The 25,000-nt window shown below is 45.4% G+C and overlaps 1 protein-coding gene across 4 annotated transcripts in view; it reads right to left on the minus strand.

Moving 5' to 3' along the window:
* The window catches only part of ATP9B (ATPase phospholipid transporting 9B (putative)), a 265,069-nt gene that overhangs the window by 94,378 nt on the left and 145,691 nt on the right, over positions 1-25,000 (minus strand). For all 4 annotated transcript variants that reach the window (XM_066579467.1, XM_066579466.1, XM_066579464.1 and 1 more), the window contains exons 12-13: positions 3,781-3,941; positions 906-1,048 (exon numbers count right to left, since the gene is read on the minus strand). In XM_066579467.1, the coding sequence (XP_066435564.1) occupies positions 906-1,048; positions 3,781-3,941 (304 nt within the window). The remainder of the gene's footprint in view (positions 1-905; positions 1,049-3,780; positions 3,942-25,000) is intronic.

The following is a 25,000-nucleotide window of genomic DNA, read 5'->3' on the forward strand; positions in this document are numbered from 1 at the left end:
CTCCTTAAGGCCATTTAGGCATAATGATTATCGTACAAAATTCGCTCAAATCCTATCTTTTGAGCGATAATTGTTGCGTGTAAATGTGCCCATCTTTTACTTTTTTGCCGAACTATGGATTTCAGTTCGGCATGAAATCCATTGTTTGTCAGAACAACTGGTAAGAAGTACCGCACGCACACTGTGTTCTGCACGGGGGAGCGCTGATTACATTGTCTCAGCTGTCAGCAATGCGGCAGAACAAAGGGAATGTATTCAGAGAACAGCAGGTGGTGTATTCTCTAAATACAGCTCCCGGCGGCTCACACACTACTAATTGGTACTAATAGGCATTAGTACCAAGTAGTACTTTATGCAAAAATAATCGCTCAAAAGCCATCTTTTGAGCGATCACCTTTGTGTCTAAATGCACCTTTAGACGTGAATGACACCCAATACGTCATCCACGCATCTCTTCGAAATCCAGTGGCTGTGCCTTGAGCTCGGATGCTGGCGCATGCGCAAATACCTGCATGGTTGTGCACACAGAATGGCATATCGGAGCATGTGGCGGTATCTGTGTTCAAGGCACAAGCTGGGGATTTTGGGGAGAGGCGTGGGTGATGTCTTAGGCGTCATCCATGACGGAGGAGGCTACCGGGATGGGATTTCCGGCTTTACATGAAGTTAGCAGAGAAGGTCTACCCCTCACATTGGATCACTCTGCATTATTTACATGCCACTCGGAAGATTTTCAAAGTTCCAAAAGTCAAGTATGGCTGACAGATTTCCTTCAAATATGTTACAAGACAATAAGTTTAAGGCACTATAATATTCACTAAATAACACGTGGCAATCAGTATCACATAGGGTAATAAGAAGGCAGATACAGCATATGGCAAGCTAGTAGGGAGCGCAGGGATTACCTGTTTTGTCTGTAAGCAGATAGACTAAACGTCCCAACTCCTCTGGAATAGTGCTGGTTCGCACCACTGTGCCAGGAATGTTCTCATCTCTCATGATCATCCAGCCATATGCAGCTTTCCCCATGTCCAAGTTCACTCGTAAACTGACAAACAAAAGAAAAACTACTTATTTTCTTATAGACTGTTTCACACATTATATTTAGCAAAAATGTTGCCCCATGCCAGTTATTTGTCTTTTCGCTTGTTGTGCAACAAATCCTCTTGCCCCATTTATAACAATGACTGCATGGCAACGAGATGGATGGCACACGCTGCAGCTTAAAGGGGGCTTCTGACAACCTAATGCCAAATCCTCAGTAGCATCAAAAACAAGCCACTTTGCAATACGTTAGGACTTTGGAATCGCCACAGATTTTCTGATCGTCCTATGGGGTCCCGTGATGCCAGCACCTCCAGTTTTATGGCGTTCACTGATGCCACGTTCATTTCAGTTGCTTCCCATCAACAGTTGGCACCGGAAATATTTATGCATATACAGAGCATACACAGTTTAAAACCCACAAGTGTGTGCCACAGACGTCCACGGGAAATGTTCTGCCACGCATGAATGAAGATTGCCTAACAGAACCAAACAGAGAACTTCAGACTTATTATAAGAAGTGTTTATGTGGCGCTGGAGGAGTACAGAAGATTCCAAGATGGCACCAAGAAGTGCAGTGGGCATCCTTGATAAGTATGAGGGAGGTGTACTGGGCAGTTTCACAAGCTGGCTGAGATGCCAGCACTATGTATTGTGTAAGATGATGCCATAGAAGACAGGAAATTGCTATGGACCAGAAGTCAAGAATGTAAACAAACTGCCTCACACGGGAGGACCGGCATTCGTCATGAAACGGGCTCAAATTTGTAATGGAAAAAAAAAGTGTGGGAAAGCATTCGCGGTCAGCCTAATAGGGAATATAAGAAAGGTGATTGTAAAAATATACTTCAGGTTCAAAAACCCAATTACAACTTAAAGGGATTTTCTAATAGTTTCAAAAATAAAACTTCAGAAATGTTATAAAATTTAAAAAAATACAACAGTACTCATCTGTTGCCATCGGTCTTTATTTACTTTCATAGAGCGCAGATATGCCGTAGATTCATGAGTCAGCTGCAACCAATGACTGGCCAGCAGTGAAGCTAGCAGGAATGTTATGTCCCCGCTGAGGTCAGCGACTAGCTGCAGTGGTCACATGCATATGATGCATGCCTTTGCTCCAGGAAAGTCCTGACAAATTATTTTAAAATTAGGCAATATTATTTGGATCTTTGAAAAAAAAATCTACCCCAATGTGTCTTAACATTAAAGGGGTTCGGTCATTAGAAAAAAAATTCAATACTACCTATTCCTCCCCAGACAGTCTTCTTACCGCATCTTCACCTCACCGATCTTCTCCTGGCTGCTGCAGTCCCCCGGGTCACCTCACCTCCAGCTAGCCGGATCCTCTTTTACGGTGACGAAGCGTCCATTCTCGGCAGTCTCTTTCCTGCAGGGCAATGTACCCTACATCACTAGTGATGTAGCATTTACTGCCTAGCAGCGAATGCCGAGCTACTGCTGACACTGCGCATGCGCACTGTCTCACTGCAATATGTATATGAACATTCACGGCAAGACAGCGCACATGCAAAGTTTTGGCAATGGTTTTGGTATTCCCTGCTAGGCAGCGAACGCCACGTCACTAGTGACTAGGTACACTGCCCTGCGGGAAGGAGAATGCTGAGAATGGATGCTCCAAAACACGAAGAAGAGGATCCGGCTGACTGGTAGTGAGGTGACCCGAAAGACTGGAAGAGCCAGGAGAAAATCAGTGAGGAGAAGATGCGGTAAGACGGCTGCCTGGGGAGGAATAGGTAAGTATTGATTTTTTTTTTCTAATGACAAAACCTGTTAAACCTACTTACTCCTTAAAAAAAACCTTGCCTATGACCCCTTTTTTCCTGAGAAATCTATCACAGTGTCACCGATGTCTACTGTGAAGAATCCAGTTCTGAAGCTCATTCCCTCTAGGCTTTGTATCCTACACTTTTCTTCCAGCCTCCAAGTCACATGACCAGCACTCTGACAACGCTCTGTCTCCTGCAGTTAATGGGGCACATTTATGATTTCCTAACCATAGTAACAAATGACAGAGATGCTTTCATTTTGCATTCTGCTCTTAAAAATTAAAACTATGCTGTCATTTGTGGCTATGGGCAAGAAAGTTAGCTTTTCTTTTCATCAGTTGGGATAAATCTGCCCCATTAACTGCAGGACACAGAGCGGAGTCAGAGTGATGGTCATGTGACCTGAAGGCTGGAAGAAAAGCAGAGAACACACAGTTTGGAGGGGACGAGCTGCAGAACTGGACTCTTCACAGTAGATGTCAGGGAATCTGTGATGATCTCCCAAAATAAATTTAAAAAACGGGATGCTGCTTTAAGTTACAGTTTCAATTAGTTAAAATATTATGCGCTGTCGATATTTCAGATGATTTACAGACATTACAGACATTTATAGACAAATTGATGCGGCAAAACTGCACCTTTGACATTGGGACATGTAGTAACAGTATTTTACATCACAATGTTAACATTGGCTTCTGAATACACCGACGTTATACTGCGTATTAGATATCCTGATTAGTCTAGGAAAATGAACATTGCAAAAAATACAAGAGTATTGCTTTCTGCAGAGTGATCCTTCAGGAATCAGCAGATTTACTGGCACTTTCTCACTCAGCTTCCTGATAAGATCAATTTCCTTCACAAAGTGAGCCAAGCATATATATATAAAAAAAATGCAACATTCAGTGAAATTAGACATCTCTGTTTTTCTTTGCTACAAATATACCTTATCGGAATGATGTAGGAAAATAACAAGAGGAACCGGAAGAGGTAGCGATACCATGGGCCGACAAACCCCTGCAAGGTTACCATTACTACGGAGAGAGCCACCAGAGCCAGAAACAATGCCTTCGTCAACTGATTCAGTTCCAGATCCAGAAAGCCCACCTGTACGGAGACAGAAAAATGAGATCATTCAGTATACTATTACCAAATCTGCGCCACTTGAAGGGTGTGAATGCTACTTTACAAGAATGCCTGCAGCTGTTCAAGAAAGGAGCACACAAGTGACTAAGGACCCGGCTTCTAAGATGTTACCAAGAACCATAAGTAATGGCACATGCACACGGACGTGTCGGAACCCACAGCAGAATCCGACCCTGTGCCCGGCCGGCATCCACGCGTACCTGTATTGTCTTCTTTCCTGTACTGCATGTGGGCCGCACAGCTCGCCGTCGGACATGCGCAGTACAGTTTGCCTTTCCTGTAGAATCCGCAGCCTGTCCGCAATATCAATTGCAGGTGGGCTGTGGATCGAACGGTTTCCATTGACTTCAACATTGACTTAATCGATTTTTCATCCTTGAGTGGAAATTGCAATTGGTTTCTGCTCGTGTGCATGAAAAATCACTTTGCCATGGCATAGAGGGCGATATCGGGCTGTGATTCACGGCCTGATATCGCCCTAGCCATCCTTCTGAAAACCCCTGAATGCGAGGAGTTTTCACATGGAAATAGCCTCACATCCCTGCGGGGCCAAAGAATTCCCCGCTGCCGCAGTCACAGCCGCTGCAGGGGAGAGCAATGTTTTTCCATTGTTTTCAATGGAGCCAGGGCTGCTGCTGCTGGCCCCGTTGAAAGCAATGGGTGATATCTCAAAAAGAAAAGACATGCTGCAATTTATTTGTCGCGCACCATCGCAGGAGTGAAATCATCGCAAATGAGAATGAACCCATTGAAAATCATTGGTTTCCCTTACTCTCGCATCGTGAGAAAATAGCGCGATTTTCTCGCCAGTGTGAAGGCCCCCTTAAAGAGCAACTGTACATATTTTAATTGGTCTGTATCTCTGAAATCAAGAGGTACTTCACTGGTTTTTCCACTTCTAATCAGTCAGATCATTTGGAAGGATGCGGTGGTTGTGTAAGTATTACTTAGACTTCGGTCCTCTAACAGCTTTCAGCATATCAGGCAACAGAAGAAGGCCATGGCTGGCGATCAAATGCGGCAGTTTCGGTATCATCCAATGAACGGTTGACAGGGCACAAGTCCTCTATAAAAGTATGTCACCAGGTGATCTTTTACTTTCCCCGCCGACGCTCCCCATTCTTTGGATTCTATGGGATAGTGTGGGGGACTATGGCACCCAATTATGAGGCTGAAATGTGCTTACGATGCAATATGGCTTGCACAATCGGCATTGGCTATATCTTCTTGGGGCACGGACAAAGAAATGTGCTGGGAAAGATCTGCCAAAGCATGACTGCAGCCTACCTGCTCTCCTGACCGTAGCGCTGGCTGAGACCTCTGCGCCAGACACCTGCCGATACCCAAAAGAGGGGTCCACAGATTTTGTCATTTTAAACGGGGTTATCCGAGCGTGTGACCAAACGTCAAAAATCACCCAAATCAGTCCAATATGTGACAATATTTGCGTCAGCTATCTCATTTTTGTTTTTGTCTCTTGCCTCTTTCCACTGCCCGCCCATGTTTTTTGCAAGCTGGACTAATTCTTGCTTCTGCTCTCCTACAAGTACCATTATCCTTAGCGCTGGCATCATAACCAGAGCTAGTTCCACCCACAGCGCAGCAGGCCCTGCAGTTGGAGGACTCCCCGCTAGGCACATGATGTCACCAGAAGAGGCAATGAAGCAGTATCAGCGCACCACGTAACAAGCTATCACAGCGGCAGATCCCAGCAAGTCTAGTAATATGTGCATATTACAAGCGCCTGCTGCTGTTACATTACTGCAATACGAATGAAATGAAAACCTCTTTAGCCCCTTCAAGGTGCCAAGCCATTTTTATTTTTACCTCCGCACTTTCAAAATACCCTAACTTCGTCGGGGGGTGGGGGGTAATCGGTGTGTAAATGCGCCCATCCTTTCCCTTTTCAGTTCAGCATGAAATCCATCATTCGCCAGAAGAGCTAATATAACATAACGCACGCTGTGTTCTGCCCGAGGATTGCCGAGTACATTGTCTCAGCTATAACCTCCGCGACAGAACAAAGCAAATGTATTCAGAGAACAAACCACCCACTGTTCTCTGAATATAGCTCCCGGCGGCTCACACGCTACTAATTGGCACTAATAGGCATTAGTACCAATTAGTAGTTTATGCAAAATGATCGCTCGAAAGCCATCTTTTGAGCGATCATCTTTGTGTGTAAAAGGGCCTTACAGACACTGAAAAGTTTTATTTATTTATTTTTTTTAAACTTTTAGTTTAGTTAACAACTTAGTCCCCATGGCAGATTGTTTAGTCGCTAACACAATATACTGCAGAACCTCAGTATTGCAGCATATTGTATTTCTGTAGGCATTCTATTAAGCTCTGGCACAGGCACGGCTTAATAGGCACATATATATGGTTGCCCTGAGGGTCTTCACAATGCCTCAAGACTACTATGCCATCCGGAAGGTAGCTTGCGATCTTATCACAGACAGGCGAGCTGTTCGGGTCAAAGAGGATTCCCCTGCCTCTCAAAGAGAAATGAATGGTGTGTAGTGCCCTTATCTGTCAGCTATTGCTCCCGACTCCACCATAGACCTACATGCTCAGCCAATTGTACGTGTGCAATTCAACGGAGGAAGAAAAATAGCTGCTCTCAGAGGTATCTCCCAATGGAGCAAACCATCAGAGATGTTGCATTGGGAGCATGGGCGTAACTATAGAGGATGCAGGGGATGCGGTTGCACCCAGGCCCAGGAGCCTTAGGGGGCCCATAAGGCCTAACTTCTCCATATAGTAAGCCTAGTAGTATGAATAAAGCTTTATAGTTGGAGGCCCTGTTACAGCTTTTGTATTGGGGCCCAGAAGCTTCAAGTTACGCCTCTGACTGGGAGCTCTTCATACAAATTAGATTGGCAAATCACACCCAAAAAAAATCAGCTTCAGACAACTTTTGCTAACCCGTAGGGGCATTCTTAGGCACCAGCTCCTAAAATTTGTACGGGCCAAACATAAGCCGATAGTGCAAGTAGAATGATAGAAAAGTTCTGAGATGGTTGTATGACAACACAGTACGTGTAACATTTGCTCGGTGCTAAAGTGTGGGAAAAGTACTTCTGCAAAACCGTCATGGTTATTGAGAACTCTATAAACTTTCACGGCGAGAGAAGCAAAACAGAACATTCCTTTACATAAAGGGATGCTCTCAAGGAATTATAATGAAATAGCTGAGACACATTCCTACACACTTGCTTGTGTACCGGCTGCCCCTTCCCTTGAGAACAGGGCAGTACAGGACCACAGTAGCTGATTTATCAGCTGCATTTAAAGCGGAGCCCAACGAGGACAAATATCTGGCAATTTCCGCTGCTTCAACTACTACATAGTTTATGCTTGAATTATTGAGAAAAATAGGTTTGTGGATTAAAATGAAGAAAAATTAAGTCAGGGAAGTAGAGCATGTTTCAAAGCCCGGATCTTTTTGCGTTGACAAAGGCAGTCTAAGTTTCAGGCCTCGCTGAGGATCAGATGAAGTCATTATTCATTCAGTCAAGGGAAAAAAAAGACTCAATTACCTCAACCTAAAGATGCTATCAATGAATGCAAAGTGCATATTTTACTCTATTCATCCAAATCCCATTAAAAAGTGAAAGGAATGATTTAATCTGGCTTTTCGAGAGTTGGTCTTTTTTGTATTAAAATAAAGAATTACTGTCTACAATATGCATAACTGCTACCTCACACTTCTCTCCGGCATCATAGACTGTAACGCGGGAGACAAACAATCGCAGATGACTAAAAACTTTCCATTTAGGAGGGGAAAGTCTCTGGGTCTGGGTGAAAATATTTTTAAAGCCCCAAGCACATTTATATGTAGAGAACTCAAAGCCGTAATAACCTTGTAATGAATTGATACTTGCAACTATTGGCCAACCCATACGTTACGGGGAGAAACATTGAAAGCCACCTAGAAGAGAGAGGCACCGGGAGATACGCGATTAGGAGGGGCGTTAATAATGCATTCTTCATCAGCAGATCATTGCAATTACCAAAGTCCATGTCTTGTGTGTCAAGGCTATAATGCAAAAGAAATCTAAATAGTTTTCGAAGCTGCCTCAAAAGTGGACAAACGTCATAAGCCAGGCAACCAACCCTGCTAGAAATTTACTGATGGTACCTTTTTGGGTTGGTTGTTCCCATTCTTGTAGCCTGACAAGACGTCTAATTGGCTTCTAAAGTCCACAATCATTTGCCTAAATCTGGGTTGAACGATGGTGGTACTCAACGACATGGAAAAAAATCAACAATGCATGGAATCAAAAACATCGAGATACGAACAATGAGAATATAGCTTAACCCACTAGTCAGAGGTCATGAACTACTGTGAACAGTTCTGGAAGCCATTCTGTTTTCTGGGCCACGTTTGAGACCATCATCTGGCATTATGACCGAGCTACAATTTTAGCTGAATGTCAGCCACATTCACTAAGGGTTGTTTCACTTCTGTACTAGGTATTCGGCTTTCCTGCTGTGTTCGGGGTGCAGGAAAGGGGACTCCCCATGACCGAATAGCTCCATCTCTGGACAGAACCAAACAGCACCAAGCGGACCCCATTGACTATAATGGGTCCTATCTGCTTTCCGCCCAGCTGCCCAGCTTTTGTATGGAAGAAAATACTGCTGCATGTAGCACTTTTTCTTCAGGTATTTTCAGACTCCGGTTAAAAGTTCCGGCACAGATATGTGGAAATCAGAGTTATATATTCCACTGAGCAACAGTAGGCAGAAACCATAATATAGACTATAATGACACTATATCTTCTGGGATTTAGCCCAACTCCTCAGGCTGGAATACAATAACTGAATAACTATGGTGTGGGGGGATGAAAGTAAAACTAAAATTCTTTCATCGAAGGATTATGAAGTTCAGCGTTGCCTGCTTAAAACAATGGTCCCGGATACATAGTTGGCCACAAGGGCGAAACTACATAACTGTTTTGTATGACTATCTTCCAAGCAAAAATAAACAAATCGGAGGCTTTCAGATTTGGGATACATGTACAATCTGTTAGTCAATGTAGAATCTAAATACACAATACAACATGCAACTAGGAAAATGTTATGGGTTGTCATAATCAGTTTTCATCATGGTAGAACTACATTACCTTGAGACGTTCCAACATCTGATGTTACAGAAGTGAACAATGGACATAAACGAGTAATGAAATGGGTAATCTTAGTTTTTATCAGCTGTTACACGCTTTCACTTTTTATCCCCAACAGTGATAGCTGATAAAGAGTTTGTACGTTAAGGCTAATGAGCAACTGACATGGAGTGGCACGTCTAACAAGCTAGATTTAAAGGGGTTTTCCAGGGTCATAAAAACATGGCTGCTTTCCTCAAAACACAGCGCCACCCTTGTCCGTGGTTGTGTTTGGTATTGCAGCTGAGCTCCCATTTAATTCAGTGAAGCTGTGTTGCGATGCCACACACAGCCTTATGAACAAGGATGGAACTGTGTTAATAAGAAAGCAACCAAGTTTTTCTAAACTTTGTCAGCCCCTTTTAAGTTGTGACCCCTGAGTGTCAAAATGGCTGCTTGTCAATATTGTGTAGGTGTTCCATCTCGGTCTACCCTTTTGACTTTGCAATTAAATTTAAAGCTAGGTATTCCACCCTATGCCTTGAACTTCATACTGGTAAGCCTGGCCGATTTACTGCGATTTTGTAGCAGCGATATCGTGATCGCCATGTGGAAGCGACCTCAGAGTGCTTTTCTCCAGTCTTGCAATTGAAATTGTTGTTTGAGACCTTGTGGCCAATGCGAACATATGAGAAGACTTACTTTGGGAAGCTAGGAGAAAAGAATCATCATAAAATACAAACACATCTTTGGATGCAGAAGAGGAGAATGTATACAACATAAAGGCCGACTTGGGAAAAGCTGGATTTAGGAATATCCAGGAGTCGAAGGGCAAGTTGAATTCTCAAAAAGGTGAAAAATAGACCACTAGGTACCTGAAATGTAGTTTAGGAAAGTCTAGCAAGGTGTTGCTATTGTAGAAGTCGCCAACTGCTTCTTATGCCCAGCGATTCCCAGCCTCCAAAAACTCAAAGTCTGAGAGAATCGAAAATAAGAAGTGTACGGGAAAAACCAAGACCGGAACCAAAGATGTCGAGGAAGAGACCAAATTCTGACAAAGACTGAGATCTTGGGAGGTTAAGAGTCGGTAAAGAAGAAGGTCTAACCCCCTAGGAGAGGGATTAGAGGGGCCCCTAGTGAGGCAGCTTCAGCTGAAACCCACTTTTTGCTTGCAAAGGGAGTCTACCAGTGTTAAATTGTGGTCCAGAATTTGGATATGGAAATAACATTAAATATCAGGAGCTCTTATACCATCCAGCTTGTAAGGCTTAGCCAGGGAAGAAAATGTAATTCTGGCAGCCCCAAATAAAGTTGTTAAGAATAGCCTGAATAAGAGGCGTTCTGGACAGAGATTGCTTTGGTTCTGAAAACAAAGAAAACAAGGTAAAACTATCATTTTACCCGCTGCTATCCACTCTGCCCAGGACATAAATGGTTAACGAAAGCTATTCAAAAGTGTCAGAATGTATTTCAGCATTGGTAAGTAATTTTTAGCAAAGCTATAAGAGCTATGGCTCATCTAATGATTGCCTAGAGCCGTGATGGCGAACCTATGACACGCATGTCAGCACTGACACGCATAGCCATAGTCGCTGACACGCGGCCGGTCACCCCGTTAATGAATACCGGCAGGGGCCGTGACTCCCCAGGTAATGCTGAGGGCCGCTGTGGGTGGCGCTGTCGCTGTTGGGGGGCCGCTGTCGCTGCTGGGGGGGGCGCTGTGGGGTGCGCTGTCGCTGCTGGGGCGCCGTTGTGGGGGGGGGTAGTCACCTGTGGGGGGCATTCTCCGCTGGGGGGCCTCTGTGAGGGGACAGTCACCGCTGCGGGGCTGCTGTGGGGGGCAGTCACCGCTGGGGGGGGCGCTGTGGGGGGCAGATAATGCTGGGGAACTCTGTGGGGGGCAAGTAATGCTGGGTGGCGCTGTCACTGTTGGGGGACCACTGTGGGTGGCCCTGTCGCTGCTGGGGGGCTGCTGTGGTGTGCGCTGTCGCTGCGGGCGGCTGCTGGGGGGCTGCTGTGGGGTGCGCTGTCGCTGCTAGGGGGCCGCTGTGGGGTGCGCTATCGCTGCTGGCGGGCGCTGTCACCGCTGGGGGCTCATCATTACTGAGCTAAGTGAGGTGGAGGCTGGGAGAGGCGAGGGCCTGTGGCTATGGGTGTTTTAGGTTTATTAAATACAGTTAGACATTACAATTATACATATTTGTTATTTAAACTATAAATATCGCAAATTTATAGATTTTTTTCTCGAAGTGACACACCACCCGAGTTATGCTCGGTTTTCTGGTGAATTTTGACACACCAAGCTCAAAAGGTTGCCCATCACTGGCCTAGAGTATGGATGGTCATTCCAGACGATTATATATTGTCCGATATGGCCATCTGTACGAAGATGCAACAGTTGGGTTTATTACCTACCTTATAATAAGATATCAGCAAGAAAATGATCCCCGGCTTTATTGAGACATTTTAAAATCCCAACAGGTAGGACATACAATGGCGTGACACTGATGCGTTTTAGCTCTTAGGCCTCATGTCCACGGGCAAAAGATGATCTTAAATCCGCAGCGGATCACCCGCATGCGGATCCGCATCCCATAGGGATGCATTGACCACCCGTCGGTAGATAAGTACCCACAGATGGTCAATAAAAGGGAATTTAAAAAAATATGGAGGATGAAAAAAATGGACATGCTCCATTTAGGTGCGGGTCTCCCGGGGGGACGGCTCCCGCAGGCTTCTATTGAGGCCTATGGAAGCCGTCCGGATCCGCGGGAGACCTAAAATAAGAATATACTGACCTGCTCCGGATCTTCCCTTCTTTGCGGCTTGATCTTCTCTCCGTCGCAGCCGGATCTTTTTTCTGTGGGCCGGCGCATGCGCGCGGCACGCAACCGGCGTGTCGATTCCTTTTTTTTTTTTTCCCCCCCCATTGCCGCCTCACTCCTCTCTATGGGAAGAGAAAGCCGCAACGGAATGCCGGCAGCCAAACCGCTCCACAACCCAAGGTGAAATGCCGTGGGTTTTAAAGCTGCGGCTCTCCCGTGGAAACTTTGCGGCCAAACCGCGAGATTTCTACGGGATTTCTGACCCTTCGGAACCCAGCCTTAGTGTAAAATCACAGCAGATCTCTTGTTTAAACCAAAGGGGGAACCGGTTTTCAACCAAAAAGTCCACAATGTTTCTCTATTAAGTAAATTTTGATGGTGGTCACCTGACTCGTTCAATGTCTGCAGCGCATAGATGAAAAACTGCCAGCATGTATATTGAAAAAATGCGCAGAAACTGCTGAAACACTCCTGGGTGCCCCATCTGGTAGATCAGAGATATGACATCTGATAGAAGTTTTTAAACTGCAAGTTGTGCAGCCAACGTACCGAAATTGACACGAGACACAAGTGATGAAATACTCTACACAAGGAGTGTTACAATTAATATATTGTTTACTATCGAATGAATCGTCAGTGAGACGTGAAACAGAGGTTTGTCAAATACGCAGAACTGAACACCCTCCATATTTAGAATGGCCACATTTAAATGCCCCAGGTGGTAACATGGTGAGAAAAAAAGACCAGCCAGTAATAACTGACTGGAAGTTGGGCTGTTCAGATCCTTGACATTTAAAGAAGCGATAGTGATAGGCATAATAAGGCACTGTCTGCATGGTTCATCGAGCACTAGAACGGGAAGGAACAATATGAGCGGTGGATGCTGGAAGAAAGGAGATGCCTCTCCACAAAGCAGTATAATAGTGTTCACCTAGCACTGAAAGTGAATAATACCGTAATTGGGGGGTGTCAACATCCAAAACATGTAGAGTAGCTCTGTAATGAAGCTATACATCAAAGAAATCAAACTAACACGACCAATGGGAAAGCAGGTAATTAAGAACGATGAAGAAGTTTTGCCGACCGAGGACCACTCTTAAGTGATTCGGGGAGGAGACCTGCTTGTTGGAGGGTATGCCACTTGCTCAACATGGATGTTCCATGCCTTTAGAAGAGACAGGCCATCTTCCACAGACGCTCAGCTTATTGAGATGCGATGTTTAGTGGGGAAGCCCCATCTATACTTAATATTTAAGAGCAATGGTGACTGGGGAGAGTTTCCTGCGAAGTTGTAAAGTCGCTGGAAACAAGCCAGGAAACATCTGTATAGCCGCATGTGGGGCCCTCTTTGCCTCCCCTCAGATAAGAGCTTCTTTTTAGTCTGATAAAAGTGAATTTGGGCCAACACATCTTTTGGGGGATTATCTGGGATGGGCTTAAAAAAAAAAATCTAAACTTACCTATTAAGTCTGTCTCCTTATCACATCTTCTCCTGGTTGAGCTTCTCCAGTGCCCCAGGTCAGCTCACTGCAGGCTGGGACCAGCTTGTTATGAAGGCTGGTTATCACAAATTCCTTCCTGCTGGGTCAGTGAAGGTAACATCCCTGTGCTGTAGCTTCACTGCCTAGGAAGGAATTGTAATCTATTTCAGAGACAGCTCGCATGAGCAATCTCTGAAGAAGATAGGCAGTCCTCCTGCTGGCCTGTGAGCTGTGACGTAATGTACATTGGCAGACTGCCAAGTAACCTCACAGGAAGGAGAAGAATCAGGCAGTTGAGGTGAAGTGACCCCTGGACTGCAGGAGCCAGGGGAAGATAGGTGAGGTGAAGATCTGGTAAGTAGACTGATGGGGGAGGAATAGATAAGTAGAGCATTTTTCTTTTTTAGTGACAGAACCCCTTTAAGGAATTCTATACACTCTATCAATAGTGAAAGCCAAGAGGGATAGAGCAGTCTTTAGTAGAGCTTTACAAAGACTTGAGAGAGATCAGATGGTGACACAGTCTCTGGAATATCTCAAAGTTTCTTCTCGATCTGTTTTCAAGATCTATGACTTTGTCCCGTAGATGGGAGACTACCTCCTCGAAGGCATTGGGAGCATCAACTAACTCATTGTGAGAGGTGGAAAAGTCACCCATTTTCTGTTCAACGTGGGCTGTACAGGAGCCAAGATGATCAATATTAGCCTATAGCTGGTGGGATATCTTGTTTATATCTCGATAGATCTTTCTGAAGAGGCAAACACTTCCTTTAATGTGTTAGTAGCTAAAGGGCTATTAACGCCTTGATATGTCTGTAAGTCAAAGGAAGAACTTCCCATATCTAAGACTTCAGAAGGAATAGCATGATACCCCTTTTAATGGAAGGCCCTTTAAAATTAGGTGTTGTTGGCTGGGAGGTAGATGTGCGTCTTTTGTGGACACCTCTGGCAGCCGCAATACGAGGATGAGCCGGAAGAGGACTGTTCTAATTTGTCCTGCATCAGCATTGTAATTGGGGTATTCAGCATCTCCACTAGTTATGAAGGATCAAGAAATCTGTAACCTGCCCTGGAGCCATGGATTTAGTGCATTCTCATCCCATTAGGATCTGGAATCAAAGAGCAGATGTAAAGCAAGATAATGAAACTTCCCTCTAAGACAAGGAGGCCCAGGCAGGGAAGTAGCAGTAGAAACGTAGTCACTCTTGTGGTCCTTGAATGCTAAAACAAGTGTAAGTGGTGGCTGATTTAAATGGGCATGCTGTGAGCCTCTAAGGAGCAACATTTACTCAAGGATGGAGATCTTAATCCAACATATCTTTCTGCTGGCCTGCGTTGTTGTCAGGGAGACATGCTGCAGCAAGTGCATTAATCCACTAGATGGCAGCAAAGTTCACCTATCTGTCAAGATGAGCAAATGTAGGATAAACGGTAGTTAAAAAGTTCAAATAACCAAGTGAAATTATAAAAAATCATAACCAAATTTAGATGTACTGATGAGTGGTCACTGTAAACCAGGTATTATAGAGAAGTTTCTTCTAGAACTGTAAAAAAAAAAAGTTTCAACATTCAGGATAATAACTAGAATGGTATAGGGGATAGCTAACGTGCCCTAAAGCAAACTGGAGGGTAAAGCAAAAAAACCTGGTGTGAGCATTCAAGGTTTTCCTGGAGAGGCCTGGTTCTCTCTATGTCCAGTGTTTCAAGAAAAAATGTATATGGTGCTGTATGCTATCAGGACCGTGGGGTCCAAAACTTGCAATATGGAGGTGTAGATATGGGCAGACTACAGCTGCAATGCTTAGGGTTCTTCAGCACATGAAGGAATGCTGCTATACCACTGCACCCGCAGTCCGCTGCCAATGTTAGGGCACGCAGGATACTAGAGAAGTCCAGGCACAGTGCAATGCTGCAGGTGGTAAGCGGAGGTATGAAGTACTGTGGCGCTGCTGTGTGGTGGAGGGTCTGGCAGGAGCTTTAGGCCACAAACCGTGGTCGGGGCTCAGTTCACAGCTTGTTGTCCTATTCCGTAGGTCTACCGTTACTTAGCACCCCGGCTGCGTAATGCTCCAGGCCGTGATCTTCTCGCTCCGGCCACAAGTTTTCTAAAGGCTAGTTTTCCCCAAGAGGCCCGTCAAAATGTACAAGAGAGTATAAAGCAGGTGCCTGTGCTGTTTACAAGGGGATTTAAGCCTAGGAGCAAGAGAGCAGATCAGAAACTGCATGCGTCTGCTCGGGCTCTATGCCCCCCCCTCCCGATTTCTCTTTTTTATTGTGTAATTTTCCCTTTTAGTTGTAAAAAGCTGTAAGTAAACTTTGTAGCAGTGTAATACAAAAAGTGCCACAAAACAATTGTTTTCTTGTTGCTATTTTACTTTGTTCACAGTTTATACAGGCAGTTGTCCTCACTCAAGTCAACGGAGCATAGTGTGGCCTGACTGCAGTACAACTAAAGGGCAATCTATCAGGGCAGGCCGAACTTAAACAATGCCAAAAAAACAAAAAACCCACAAAACTCACAGGAGAACACAACCCGTCATTTACAATGGGTGTACTTACTAGAGATGAGCGAGTATACTCGCTAAGGCACATTACTTGAGCGAGATCTCTCTCTCCCTCTCTCCCCCCCGCCCCCCGAATCTTTAGAGACGAGCAGGGAGATACTCGGCTAAGGCACTACTCGCTCGAGCAATGTGCCTTAGCGAGTATACTCACTCATCTCTAGTGTACTTACATTTTTCTCTCATTCACAATTTATTAGAATTTGCCGGGAAAAAAGTCTCAAAGGTAAATGGCCACCATAATGTAAGATACTTTACTGAATATTCCCAAAGACTATATCACAAGCCCCATTTATAGACGCCCTTTCAATCCTCTATACCATCTTATCCCATTCCCCAAATCTTCCTAACTCTCCCCTTAATTGTTCTTTCGGCGCACTTGGACACGTCATCATATTTGATTGGTTTCGATTGGTTGCAAAATCTAAATTAAATACTCTGCTGGAAATAATAATCTCCAAGGGAAAAATTGTACATAATGTCTGATATACCACCAGAGTTTAGGAAGCGGATTGTTGAAAGATAATGAAGACAATAATTGTTAGTATAATCTAAAATGCCACTAATGGCAGCAATCACAACTCCATTTAGCTTTTCTTAATTTACAAAGCAAACTTTAAGAAGCTAATGGTGCTAAAAGACAAAAAAAAAAATTAAAAAAAGGGTTATTCAACAATAACGGGTGAATACAGTATGTGGAGTAACCTATTCAGTGCCATGCCGTCCCCTGGACTGCGGCACAGAATGGGTTAAATAAAGCAAATGCAGTGGATTCCTTGCACAATGGTAATTTTGATGTTTTGGGATTAATTCCGGCGGTACAGGAATGAAGTGCGTGAATTCAGGAGAGCGGTGCTGCGGGATCATTTGCACAACAAAACAAAATCAAGAGTTGCAAAGTCTTCAAGATGTGCAATGGGCTAATTTAGCACAAGGTAAGACCCTGTGTATGCTCACATAAGGAACAGACCCCCCACTGTTCCATCTCATAATACCATTTTCCCATGGAGTTCTTCTAACTTTCATCTGACACGTCTTTCAAGTAACATACAATAGCCTAAATAAGACATGCACCAGGAGCTTACTACATGGAATACTGGGTCTAATCCATGTGTAAGTCTAACCTTACCGCTAATCTGGGCCGCACTGACTTACAGCAATATCAGCTATGGGACGTATTCCTCCACGGCTTCACTATATTAGAGCTCTCAGGACATACGAGTTAGAGGCAAATACAACTAAATATCTGACCATTAGTGCTCATTCACATAACCGGATTTGTATGTCAGTCCGTCAATCGCTGTAGAGCTGCGTTTTGCTGCCTACTGACAGTCTTTTGCGCACGTAGCATAATTACGAGTATAAAAACTGCTCAAATTCAGATGGATTTTCTGCGTTATTACGCAGGGTATTTGCAGGTTTTCTGCGTATTTATGCACGCCCGTTGATTTCAATGGGCTCACACGTAGGGGGGACGTGTGTAGTTGTTCATGTGATCGCACGTCATGTGCAAAAATACACTCATGCGAATGAACGCTTGGAAGCCAACGGGTTCCAGTCACAGCATATTTCATGCACAAACATTGCCGGCGTAATATAAGGTGAGCACTGTGTACTTGGGGAAGCAGAAGGTAGAAAGGGTTAAATACCCCTCCTGCCTTCTGCTCTGCGTTATCAGCTGTCACTAACAGCTGATAACCCATTCCTGCCTCTGATTGACTGCAGAGACAGGAGACTTAAAGCACCGCCGTAATTTTACATACGGCGGTGCTTTAAGCCCGGGACCAGGTGCCATAAATTTACAGTGCCTGGTCCTAAACGGGTTAAGAACTATAAGCATTAAAGGGAACCTGTCACAATCCCATAGCGCCATAAACTGTGCAAAAATTTTGAAACTTTTTATTCTCTATGCTGGCCTATGCCACATTCCTTAAAAAGGGGCGTGGCTTATCGGGGGGGGGGGGGGTAGCGGCTGGGTGTGTGAAAATCGGACTCTTCATGTTCCAGTATACGCACTCTCCAAAACAAGTCCATGGGACTGCAAGCACACCACACGGGCAGCTGCAAGAAGTCAGATTTTTGTGCCACACACCCACTTCACCGTGTGACAGTGCTGGATTGCGGCAGCGGGTGAGTATTTTTAAAAAAAAGTATCCGGCTCCCTGTCACATGTACTAACAGCTCTATAACTTAGTTTATGGTGCTGTAGGGATGTGACAGGTTCCCTTTAAATCATGGGGGAGCCTGGTGCGTCAGGGCCAGTGTGGTTCACTGTTGGTACGCAAGGCAACCTGGTAGGCTGAGTCATTTGCATCATCAATAGCAGCTTGTAAGTCTGCATGGTGCACTACACATATCACCTACTGGCCTAATATATGTGCAAGTATAATACTAAGCAGCAACTCCCCCCAACATATGGTAGGTGTACCATGGCTGTACATCTGTATATTGCACCTGTGCAATGCCCCTCCGTATAACATTTGCCCGTCTGCATGCACTTCTCTTATCTAAGTAGATTATTATAGAGGGTATAAGAGCAGAACTGGCAAATCCCAGTAAATTCAATATACGATGAATCTAAAAATGTTGAAAGAATGATTAAATGTCTAACACTAGGTACATGTTTCAACAATCTTTGAATACACCAATAGTCCAGGCGAATATAAGACATTTTGTAATACATGTTATTAGAAGAGGAAGGCCTTTTTCTCCATTTATGAGCCACTTCTCTTTTTTCTGCCTCCTGCACTTATCCTTCAGGCTGAAATACTGCTAAAATCCTTCTTGACTTGCATCAACTCACTGAGGGATCAGGTTATATGCAGCCTATAGAAGTGTATAGAGAGGAGAGGGAAGGGGGGGTATATAACTGCACAATGAGAGTATGTGTTGGATTTACAGCTGCACTGCTGATTGCTGCTGCATTATGTGCTCCAGACTGTCTGAGGGGGTATTATAGAGAGCGGGGGTGAGCAGGATCTCATTCTCTGTCTGTGCTTTGTATGGAAACCATCAAAGCAGCTAGTCTCTACCCAGCCGCTCAGGAAGAACTGACAATTAAGAGAAATGGCCTAAAAAGGGGGAAAGTGGTGATAAATTTCTAACTTTTAAGTATTATTTGCTTAGTCAGCATAAAACAAGTCAGGGCTTCTATATAGCGATTTATAAAAATCTAACAAAAAACACAACACCTAGTTTTACCAACAGGAGATAAACGTCACAGTCTGTGTATCGGTGAGAGAACGGGTCAATAGCTATTCTAGAGCAGCAGCTACAGACTGACTTTCTTGTTTTCTGTTGAACAGGCTTTATCCCAATGTCTATCGGTTTTAAAGAGCGCTAAATAAGATCAACGCAAACCAGTTTATTCCTCACACCCTAATGTTAAATGGCATCATTTATTTAAAAAACAAATAGCCCAAAAACCTCACTTATTAAAAAAGTACTGTACACTTAGAAAAAAATGGCTAATAACAAGATAAAAGAAAAACAATAAAAATGTACAAGATCCGAAAATTGCCTTTATACTGTTCACATGTACCTGCCTGCCATATCTCATTCTCACCAGCAGAGGGAGCAGCTGACTGGCATTACTAAAGCCAATTAAAATGGTTTAAGTCATCTATTGTAACCAATCTGTAAAACAATTGCAATGCGAAGAACAGTTAAGGCATACTACAATACATGCAAACAGAACATTAATTGTGCTTTGATTGCAGGGGCAAGGTGCTCGAAGTGCTACAAACCAGGGCTTAGAAACCAATATGTTAATTATTGGATTGAAATGTGATTAATACCTCGAGTGAGTCCAATGATTTGCAGCCTTATTTCCATTCTAGCTCAACAATAGCTGCTGTATATTAAAAAAACAGAGCAGTAAACCTTCATCAGTAGAACATGTGAAAGACACCACCAACATATCACAGATGAATTGTGAAATAGCACAAAAAGGTCCAAAACAACCAATTTATACCGATTAACTTTTCTACAAGTCAAATGATTGAAACTAAAGAAACGACGTCTGACAGAATCGTAAAGCTTAATAGTTTCAGGAAGTAGAACGTCTGTACCTATTGCCTCTCTAATGGTATGCTGCTCTCCATAGGAAGCTATCAATTCTAAATGGTTTTCACAAGACCACCCACCAATTGAGAATAATTACTTCAATAACCTGAGCTTTCAGGGACATTGGAAACTTGAACAATCACTCATATAAAGAAATCCTTAGGTCAAACGCACGGGTTTCAGTTTTCATTTAATTAAGCAAAAAGAGTTCATTTTTGGAGATATTATAGTTTGTTGGTTATTTTACACTTTTATCTAATTGTAGAATTCCGAGTCAAATTATTTGCCATTTTTGATTGCCTTGAATACTCCAAAAGACATCCAGGTATCCTCGTTAAGGTCAAATCATGTCTAACAGTAAAAAAAAAAAAATTAAAATGCTCCTATGCTAAAACTCTACCAGATTTGTTTGTCCTCCCTCTATAACCCTTGATCTTGTCCAAATGCAGAATTGATAATCTACTAACAGAATAATTTAGGGCAGAACTCCATTGCTAGTCTCATTTTTTTTAACATGTGTTTAAAGGGGTATTCTGGAGACGGGACAGAAGTTCCCTCAAGTTTCCACTTATTGCCATTATTCCAAACATCGTTCCCTCCCTCTCGCTGACTCCCCTCCTCTCTCCTCCCCTCCGGCTGTTTGTAATGGGAGAGGGTGGAGCAAAGCTCCCGTCCCTTCTCCGCAGCCAGCTCTCCCATTGCAGACAGTCGGAGGGGAGGAGAGAGAAGGGAGGGAGTTTAGCAGTCACGCTTCTAAACTCCCTCCCACCTCCCTTCTCCAGCCGCTGTCATTGGCTCTCATAGGAGTCTATGGCAGCGGCCGTAGTCGGGCCAGGAAGACCTTTCCAGCCCAGCGTAAAAGCACCTGGCCGGGCACTTTTACGCCAAGGAAATGCGCCTGTGTGATCTGATGCATTGGAATCCAATGTGAATAAGCCCAAAGTCTGTGCTTTCACATACCATAGCAAAGTGTCACTGGACCCCTTTGCAGACCCTGAAGAACTGTACCTCTTAGAGGTTGTCATCAATGAAATCCTCGGACAATAGCAGACTGCTGTCATTGTGAATGATTTTTGCTTAGAATTGTGTGTTCGAGATTTCCAGTAACTAAAGTATGCGGGTGGAGCTGAATACAGAGCACTTCACCCCTTCCTTCAAGAAACGAGTGGCATCTAGGCTCATAGACCACATGGATGTTCCTGACACGTCAGATTATTCATTTTGAATGGCTTTCTCCAGAAGCGTCATTCTACACCCAATACATGAGGCCCCCATTGAAGAGATGCTCAAGGCGCTGAGAAGTCCATCCTCAATTTTTTTTAGTGAATGCTACCTTATAAATTTAATGCAATAACAGGTTGCCACAGGAGGTGGTGAGTTCTCCTTCAATGGAAGTCTTCAAACAAAGTCTGGACAGACATCTGTCTGGGATGATTTAGTGATCCTGCATTGAGCAGGGAGTCGGACCTGATGACCCTGGAGGTCCCTTCCAAATCTACCAGTCTATGATTCTACGGACCTTTACCCCAAAATATTATATATTTGAGATAGTACTGCAGGTAAAAGGCGTTTGTCATGATTGCAGCAAATGTTTAATATATACCAGTTAGGGTGGTCACATAACATTCTTTAGTAAAGGTCACTGCAGTTATATTTTTAGGCAATGCCAGATGACAACCCACAGGAAGTTGTATAAGGGTATTGCTCACACTACTTGTGACTACCTGACCCATAAAAAAGTTTAAGCATGAAAATCTGACAGTTTGGGAGTATCAGAGCACTAGACTTAAGAAACAATGGCCTAAACGAAGGTGTGGATTGCAGGTTTTGGCAGTGATCACTGACATTCAGGCCATTCAGAGCTAAAGAGAAGGTGGCCATCCGAACATGCAGAAAAAAGTACTTCAGAAGAAATGCATAGCACCGCGCTGTTCTACAGACAGCAGATTACAGAAAAAGTTTTATGCGGGCAGTTACAAGGGACAACAGTCATGTAAAACAGTTTACACGATAATTGTGTAGTTTAAACGCATGCAGACCAGAAGATAATTGTTGGTCTACTGCGGCATTATTCATTTTACACAGGCTGTCCATCTACAAATGACGGCCTGTTTACCGTGAGCAGCGGTGGCTGGGCGGGCCGGAACAATCTCTGGCCCGCTCCACCTCCATTCACTGAGTCATAATCGCTCCTGTGTTATAGCATAGGAATGATCATCGCTGGGACAGCTGTGGGGCGCTTCAGTCCCAATAGTCGTCCCATGTAAATGGCAATAAAAGTAATAGGTTCTCGTTCGGAATCCCCCAATCCCCATATCACACCATCTTTACTTAAATTAAAGGCTTTTGTTAGCAAGTCAGAAAAAAACGGACTCAGGTCTACGTTCACGTCTTTAAGCCTATGGAGCTTTCCATTTGGTTTTACTGCTCCTTGCAAGTTAGGGTGTATTGAAGATGCAAGTACGATGCAGCGATTGAAAAAAATCACACATGCAAATACTTCCATCGCAAAAAATGGGTTATACGTCTGTGCATCTTGGAACGCAACAAGCTCCCATGTGAATATTGGTGGTGTGAATAGGTCCCCAGGAAGAGATTGCACCTGTAACGTGGGATACGTTAACGACTTCTAGACTCTAGTAGTTCAGACTCAGCAGCACAGACTTTACAGATGGGTGAAGGAGACGCCTGAAAGGACAGTTCTCTCTAAAGAACGGTCCACACACCTGGGAAGACATAATCTCAGTACATAACAATTGCACAGAATGGCTATTCATGCGGTCTGAAAGCAGCATAAAATATGAGAACTAACAGATGAAATTACCAAACCCTGACAATCCTCTGTTGTATACAGAGGGATTATTTTGGTGCTTCGGTATAATTGCACTTATGTACATTCTCCATGTCTGAGAACACCTGCTCCACACGGGGGGACGCCTGATACTAGGGGGCAGCAGGGTCTTCACTTGCAACACTAGATCTGTCAAAAACGGGAGAAGCACAGCACAATGGACACTTGTTCTAGTGACATCTTTGACATCATCCACAATATAACAAATTGCTCCCCCCACCCACAGTTTAGGATATACCTACAAAATGTAACAAAATTTAACAGGCACAAAGGGGGAAAGGCGCAAAACATTGGGGCTGGGGGTGGTCACGATATAGGAATCAATGTGCTCTTAGGATAAGGCAAAAATTAAGCGGTTTTCTATGGAGTCTAAAGGGAATCTGTCATGTCTTTTATGCTGTCCTTACTAGGGGCAGTATATAGAAGTGACAGAAATGACGATTTTAGTGTTCTGTCACTTATGGGCTAAAATGTAGAGGTTTTTATGAATTTATAGATTGATTCTGCAGTTCCTGATAAGAGAGGAGTCCTGCTTATTCAAGCGGCAATGCTAGCCCCACCAATCCTCCGTGATTGGCAGTTTTCACAGTATGCAGTGTAACGACTAGAAGACCGTCAGAAAGGGTAGATAGGCGGGCCTAAAAGGCTGCCCCAGCAGGGTGGATAGGCGGGCCTAAAAGGCTGCCCCGGCAGGGTGGATAGGCGGGCCTAAAAGGCTGCCCCGGCAGGGTGGATAGGCGGGCCTAAAAGGCTGCCCCGGCAGGGTGGATAGGCGGGCCTAAAAGGCTGCCCCGGCAGGGTGGATAGGCGGGCCTAAAAGGCTGCCCCGGCAGGGTGGATAGGCGGGCCTAAAAGGCTGCCCCGGCAGGGTGGATAGGCGGGCCTAAAAGGCTGCCCCGGCAGGGTGGATAGGCGGGCCTAAAAGGCTGCCCCGGCAGGGTGGATAGGCGGGCCTAAAAGGCTGCCCCGGCAGGGTGGATAGGCGGGCCTAAAAGGCTGCCCCGGCAGGGTGGATAGGCGGGCCTAAAAGGCTGCCCCGGCAGGGTGGATAGGCGGGCCTAAAAGGCTGCCCCGGCAGGGTGGATAGGCGGGCCTAAAAGGCTGCCCCGGCAGGGTGGATAGGCGGGCCTAAAAGGCTGCCCCGGCAGGGTGGATAGGCGGGGATAAAAGGCTGCCCCGGCAGGGTGGATAGGCGGGGATAAAAGGCTGCCCCGGCAGGGTGGATAGGCGGGGATAAAAGGCTGCCCCGGCAGGGTGGATAGGCGGGGATAAAAGGCTGCCCCGGCAGGGTGGATAGGCGGGGCTAAAGGCTGCCTGTCAGGGTGAATAGGCGGGGCTAAAAGGCTGCCAGTCAGGGTGGATAGGCGAGGCTAAAAGACTGCCAGTCAGGGTGGATAGGCGAGGCTAAAAGACTGCCAGTCAGGGTGAATAGGCGATGCTAAAAGACTGCCAGGCAGGGTGGATAGGCGGGCCTAAAAGGCTGCCCCGGCAGGGTGGATAGGCGGGCCTAAAAGGCTGCCCCGGCAGGGTGGATAGGCGGGCCTAAAAGGCTGCCCCGGCAGGGTGGATAGGCGGGCCTAAAAGGCTGCCCCGGCAGGGTGGATAGGCGGGCCTAAAAGGCTGCCCCGGCAGGGTGGATAGGCGGGCCTAAAAGGCTGCCCCGGCAGGGTGGATAGGCGGGCCTAAAAGGCTGCCCCGGCAGGGTGGATAGGCGGGCCTAAAAGGCTGCCCCGGCAGGGTGGATAGGCGGGCCTAAAAGGCTGCCCCGGCAGGGTGGATAGGCGGGCCTAAAAGGCTGCCCCGGCAGGGTGGATAGGCGGGCCTAAAAGGCTGCCCCGGCAGGGTGGATAGGCGGGCCTAAAAGGCTGCCCCGGCAGGGTGGATAGGCGGGCCTAAAAGGCTGCCCCGGCAGGGTGGATAGGCGGGCCTAAAAGGCTGCCCCGGCAGGGTGGATAGGCGGGCCTAAAAGGCTGCCCCGGCAGGGTGGATAGGCGGGCCTAAAAGGCTGCCCCGGCAGGGTGGATAGGCGGGCCTAAAAGGCTGCCCCGGCAGGGTGGATAGGCGGGCCTAAAAGGCTGCCCCGGCAGGGTGGATAGGCGGGCCTAAAAGGCTGCCCCGGCAGGGTG

Source organism: Eleutherodactylus coqui, chromosome 9 (assembly GCF_035609145.1).
Source record: "Eleutherodactylus coqui strain aEleCoq1 chromosome 9, aEleCoq1.hap1, whole genome shotgun sequence".
In the NCBI taxonomy this organism is placed as follows: domain Eukaryota; kingdom Metazoa; phylum Chordata; class Amphibia; order Anura; family Eleutherodactylidae; genus Eleutherodactylus; species Eleutherodactylus coqui.